This window comes from Carcharodon carcharias, chromosome 12 (genome assembly GCF_017639515.1).
Source record: "Carcharodon carcharias isolate sCarCar2 chromosome 12, sCarCar2.pri, whole genome shotgun sequence".
Classification (NCBI taxonomy): domain Eukaryota; kingdom Metazoa; phylum Chordata; class Chondrichthyes; order Lamniformes; family Lamnidae; genus Carcharodon; species Carcharodon carcharias.
Window position 1 is genome coordinate 20,513,590 of NC_054478.1, and position 6,009 is coordinate 20,519,598.

At 46.8% G+C, this 6,009-nt stretch overlaps 1 protein-coding gene across 2 annotated transcripts; it reads left to right on the forward strand.

Annotated features, from left to right (window-relative positions):
• Positions 1 to 4,433: 4,433 nt before the first annotated feature.
• LOC121285244 (cyclin-dependent kinase 5 activator 1-like) lies at positions 4,434 to 5,384 on the forward strand. 2 transcript variants are annotated; one of them, XM_041201617.1, is made up of 2 exons: positions 4,434 to 4,778; positions 4,812 to 5,384. In XM_041201617.1, exons 1-2 carry the CDS (start codon positions 4,434 to 4,436, stop codon positions 5,382 to 5,384), a joined length of 918 nt encoding a protein of 305 aa, XP_041057551.1. The 2 variants fall into 2 exon arrangements, with proteins under 2 accessions (XP_041057551.1, XP_041057550.1); XM_041201616.1 differs by having other exon boundaries at positions 4,434 to 5,384.
• Positions 5,385 to 6,009: the final 625 nt, after the last annotated feature.

Sequence of the window (6,009 nt, forward strand, 5' to 3'; positions counted from 1 at the left end):
TCTCAACCTTCTCTGCTGCAAGGAGAACAGTCCCAGCTTCTCCAATCCATCCACATAACTGAAGCCCCTCAACCCTCAAACCATCCTGGTGAATCTTTTCTTCACTCCCTCTAATGCGTTCACAACCTTCCTAAAATGTGATACCCATGGGCGTAATACTCCAGTTGAGACTGAACCAGTGTTTTATACAAATTTAACAAAACTTCCTTGCTTTTGTACTCTATGCCCCTATTGATAAAGCCCAGAATCCCTTATGCTTTATTAACTGATTTTTACCCTTGTCCTGACAGCTTCAATGATTAGTGTACATGTGCCCCCAGGTCCCACTGCTCCTGGGCTGCTTTGAGAATCGTACCCTTTATTTTATATCGTCTTTCCATGTTCTTCCTACCATAATGAGTCACTTCACATTTCTCTGCATTAAATTTTATCTGCACTTGATCACACATTCCACTAAGCTGCCTATGTCCTATTGAGGTTCTACACTATCCTCCTCAGCGTTCACAATACCTCCAAGTTATGTGTCATCTGCAAATTTTGAAGTTGTGCCCTGCACACCAAAGTCCAGGTCATTAATATATATCAGGGGGAGCATGGGTCCTAATGGCTGGAGAACTCCACTATAAACTTTCTACCTGTCCAAAACACAACAGTTCACCAACTACAACTTCCTGATTCTCTTCTGGTCACCTGCCCTAATGTTTCCTTGATGTGGTATTTTGTTTTATAATGCCTCTGCGAAGCATTTTGGGATGGTTTACTACTTTAGAGATGCAATATAAATATTAGGATCTGGAATGTATCCCAGTATCACAATATTTTTACAGTGCAGAAGGAGGCCATTTGGCCCATCAAGCCTTCACCGGCTCTCTGAAAGAGCATTCCACCTAGTGCCACTCCACTGCCTTATCCCCATAATCTTCCACACTCTCTCTTTTCAGGTAGCAGTCCAATTCCCTTTTGAATACCTCGATTGAACCTGCCTCCATCACCCTGTCAGGAAGTTTGTTCTAGATTCCAAGTACCCTCTGGGTGAAAACATCACATCACATTTGCTCCTTTTGCCAATTATTTTGAATCTCTGCCCTGTAGTTCTTGATGTCCTTTTGAGTGGGAACAGTTTCTCACTATTTACCTGTCCATACCCCTCAGGATCTTGAATGCCTCTATAAAGTCTCCTCTCAGCCTTCTTTTCTCCAAGGAAAACAGTCCTAACCTCTCCGATCTATCCTCGTAGCTACAGTTCTTCATCTCGGGAATCATTCTTGTGAATATTCTTTGTACTCTCTCCAATGCCTTCACATCCTTTCTCAAGTATGGTGCCCAGAACTGGATGCAGTCCTCCAGATGAGGCCTAACTGGTGTCTTATACAGGTTCAGAACTGTTGAAGGGTCATTCGGACTCGAAACATTAACTGTGCTCCTCTCTGCAGATGCTGCAAGACCTGCTGAGTTTTTCCAGGTATTTTTGTTTTTGTTTTGGATTTCCAGCATTCCCAGTTTTTTTGCTTTTACAGGAGGTAATGGTAAAGAGGAGCTCTCACCTCGGCCAGGGTAGCAAGCTCTTCCTTTGTAAAGACAGATGCAAAGTACTTTTTCAACACCTCCACTATTTCTCCAGCCTCCACATGCAAGTCCCCTTTTTTGTCCCAAATCGGCCCTACTCTTTCTTTTACCATCCTTTTATTATTTACATGCTTCTAGAAGACCTTGGGATTCCTTTTTCTGTTTGCTGCCAGCCTCTTTTCATGCTCTCTCCTTGCTTTTCTTATTAGCTTTTTCATTTCCCCTCTGGCCCTTTTATATTCCGCCTGATTCTCCAATGTATTTTCCACCTGACATCTGACACATGCACCCTTCTTCCTTTTCATCTTTACCTTTATCGCTCTTGTCATCCAGGGCACTCTGGATTTATTTGTCCTACCTTTCCCCTTCAAGGGAATGTACTTTGACATTGCCTGCAATATTGTTTCTTTGAAGGTGGCCCATTGTTTAGCCACCATTTTTTCTGCAAATGTTCAATTCCAACTTACTTGACTCAGGTGCATTCTCATCCCATCAAAGTTGGCTTTCCCCCAATTAATTATCCCTGCGCTGGACTGTTCTCTGTCCTTTTCCATGATTAACCTAAACCTTATGATATAATGGTCACTGTCCCCTAGAGGCTCCCCCACAGACATTTGATCCACTTGGGGCAACTCATTCCCCAGAACCAGGTCCAGAAGTGCATGTCCTCTCATTGGACTGGAAGCATACTGCTGTAGAAAATTATCTTGAACACATTGCAGGAACTCACGCCCCTTCTTGTCCTTTTGTACTACTCCTATCCTAGTCTATATTTGGATAATTGAAGTCCCCCATTATGATTACTCTATAACTCTTGCACCTTTCCGTAATTTCTTTGCAAATTTGTTTTTCCACATCCCTTCCACTAGGTGGTGGTTTATATACTACACCAATCAATGTTATTGCACCTTTCCCATTCCTTACCTCTAGCCAGAGAGATCCTGTCCTTGATCCCCTGGAACATCCTTTCTCCCCAGTATTGTAATGCCATCTTCAATTAATATTGCCACTCTCCCACTCCCTCTTCTTCCATTCCTGTCTCTCCTAAACACATTGTTCCCAGGGCTACTTAACACCCAGTCCTCCCCTTCCTTGAGCCAGCTCTCTGTTATAGCAATGATATCATAGTTCCATTAGTCAATCTGTGCCTGCAGTTCACCAATCTTATTAACCGCACTCTGTGCATTCACATACATGCACATTGGCCCTGATTTAGGCTTTTTTACTTTCCCACTTATTCTGACCTCATCTAATGACTTACTGTTGCCTACTCTAATTTTATCAAACTCTCCAGGGTATTCTATCTACCTTGATACTACTCTCTGATATATCCTCATTATCATTTGATACTTCACTACTTCCCACTGCCAATTTTCTTCCTCTGCACTCTGAATTTTCCCTCAGGTTCCCACCCCCCCGCCCCCCCGGCCAATCTAATTTAAACCCTCCCCAATAGCACTAGCAAACCTCCCCATGAGATCCTGGTCCTGTTAAAGTGTGACCTGCCATTCTTGTGCAGGTCCCTTCTGCCCCAGAACTGACCCCAATGCCTCAGAAATCTGACTGGTGGAGGCAAATTCTATCAAGGCCTTCAGAAAAGAATTGGATTATTATCTGAAGCAAAACATTGCAGGGCTATGTTGAAAGGAAGGAGTGGAACAGGGTGAGTAGCTCTTACGGAGTCAGCACGGACATGACGGGCCGAATGGCCTCCTTCTGAGCTGCAACCCTTCTCTGATTCTCTGATAAGTTGCTGCTATTGTTTTGGGATGAACACATTGGTTGTGAACTGTTTTGGAACATCATTAGGGTCTATACAAGTGTAGTTGTTCTCCTTTATTTTGTGGTTCTTTCATTCTATTGGACTCTGCCATTTAAACTCAAAGCTGTGTTAATGCTGGCATTAACTCGTTTCTGTTTAGAAGATTACCACCCTTATATATAGACATTAATCTTTTCTTTCCTCTGACGCTGCTTGACTCATTGTCACTAATCCTCTCCCATTCTATAAACGAATACAGCAAACCCCAAAAAGCCTCTTTCCAAAATCTAACCTGCAATTGTTAAAATAATTGGTGCCCCCTCCACAAAGCAACGCAAGGCCTTCAGCCAATTACAAGCCGAGTCAAGCAACCTGCCCGCCCCGCCGCATTGAGATCTTGGAATCTATTGGACACAGATGCTGCCGATCATTCCAATCTTTCTTTCTGATTGGTTATGGGCTCTACCTTATTCTTATTCTGATTGGGTTTGGATTTATTTTGCCTGGCCACAGCCCCACCTTCCTTAATTGTTGGTTGGCTGCTTCTAATGTCAATCAGCTGAAGGCTGATGTTTATTGGCTCTCGGTTGTGTCCGTCATGAAATATTCTATTCCAATAGGTTGTGTTTGCCGCCTAATGGAAGGTTGGCTCAACCCTGGAGCCTGCTTGAAGTGATTGGCTCTGGTTTCTGCCCATCATTCCCGATGCATCGAGCCAGGTGGACGAGCAGGGTCGAGCCAGTCATCCAACAGGCAGCTTCCGACAGAGTCTGAAAGCATCTGAAAAGCCTGCATCCATTTACCTCCTCCTCCCCCCTATAACCCCACCCCATTTAACCCTCCCTTCGTTCCGCGCAGCCTACCCCCAACCCCCCCCCACCCTCCTCCCCACCCAACCACCCCCAGCACACACCACCCGGGCACAGCGGCATCCAATGCGGCTCCTGTGAGCTGGGAAATTTCCCCAGGAATTCCCACTTTCTGGTCTCGTCCCAAGCTCCCAAGCTTAGCACCACCACCTTCCCCCACACCCCCCCCCCCCCACCCCCAACACCCCCACCACCCCCCACCTCCAGGGCTGCTCGACCGCTGCCGCCAGCCAGACATGGGCACTGTGCTGTCGCTGTCCCCGGAGCCCAAGGGCAAAGTGGGCTCGGTGGAGGATGGGCAGCCGGCGGGGAAGAACGCCAAGGACAAGAGTCTGAAGAAGCACTCAGCGCTCATCTCCGCCCTGACCTGGAAACGCCTGGTGGCCGCTTCGGCCAAGAAGAAGAACGCCAAGAAGGTGAACCCCGCTCAGCTCCCCAACACCAACAACAACAACAACCCGGTGAAGCACCTCAACGACGAGAACCTGAAGAAGTCGCACCCTCCCCAGCCCCAGACTCAGGCCGGAGCCGAGCCGGACGCCTTCCCCGCCCAGCAGAAGCCCCCCACCGCCCCCATCCCGGTGCCCGTCCCCGTGGCCCCCACCAGCGTCCAGCCAGCCAGCCGGCACCTGGGCTCGGTGCATAAGCAAGCCAGCAACCGCAGCCTCGGCTCCCCGCGCCGAGTAGTGGTGCAGGCTTCCACCGGGGAGCTGCTCCGCTGCCTGGGCGACTTCCTGTGTCGGCGGTGCTACCGGCTCAAGCATCTGAACCCCAACGAGGCCATGCTGTGGTTTCGCAACGTGGACCGCTCCCTGCTCATCCAGGGCTGGCAGGACCAAGGCTTCATCACCCCGGCCAACGTGGTCTTTGTCTACTTGCTTTGCAGGGAGGTGCTGGACGAGGAGATCGGCAGTGACTTCGAACTACAAGCTACTTTCCTCACCTGCCTCTACCTCGCTTACTCTTACATGGGCAACGAGATCTCGTACCCCCTCAAGCCGTTCCTAGTGGAAGCCAACAAGGAGATTTTCTGGGACAGATGTCTTACCATTATCGGCCAAATGAGTGCCAAGATGCTTCAGATTAACTCCGACCCGCACTACTTCACCGAGGTCTTCCAAGACCTCAAGAACGAATCCAACACTAGAGACTCTGATGGACAATATATAATAAACCTGGACCGTTAGGTGGTTAATTTTTTTGTGATATATATATATATTATATATGTATAGAGAAAGAGTTCACGGAGGGGGGGGTAATCAAATGTCTAGTATTAATCCCAGTGGGAAGGCTACAATCCCAGAGCAATGGGACTGGGTTCTGGGAACAGTGTGTATGGGAGAGCGAGAAAAAAAAAACACTCTAAAACCAGACAAGATTGGCGCAGATTTCAGTTCCAAGTTAACAAGCAAAACGGAGCCCAAACGCTCACTGCAATGTGTTTCTTTTTTAAAAAAAAATATATATATATGGTTTGTTTTCCACTTGTGCTGTGAATCACAGTATCAGAGGTAATCATTGTCTAATTTTAAAATAATTTTGCCGGGTCGGAACAGGAGCAAACGTGCATGCAAAAAAAAACAAGAGAAACATTGTCCATGTTGTATTCCATTGTGGCTGTGTTAAGATTGATGACACGGAGCCGGAGACTTAAAGCCGGTCGAACAAGTGCTGTAGATAAGAGTGTGAATTTAATATATATATATATATATACATAAATTTATATATTTATTTTCCCATTTTGGGAAGAGATAGTCACAGCAGTATTTCCGAACGCCTTGACACAAAAAAATGGGTGTCGAAGGCAGACAG

What these genes read in the sequence shown, in the direction of transcription:
- LOC121285244 (XM_041201616.1), top strand. Translation starts at nt 4,434, where the DNA reads ATGGGCACTGTGCTGTCGCTGTCCCCGGAGCCCAAGGGCAAAGTGGGC.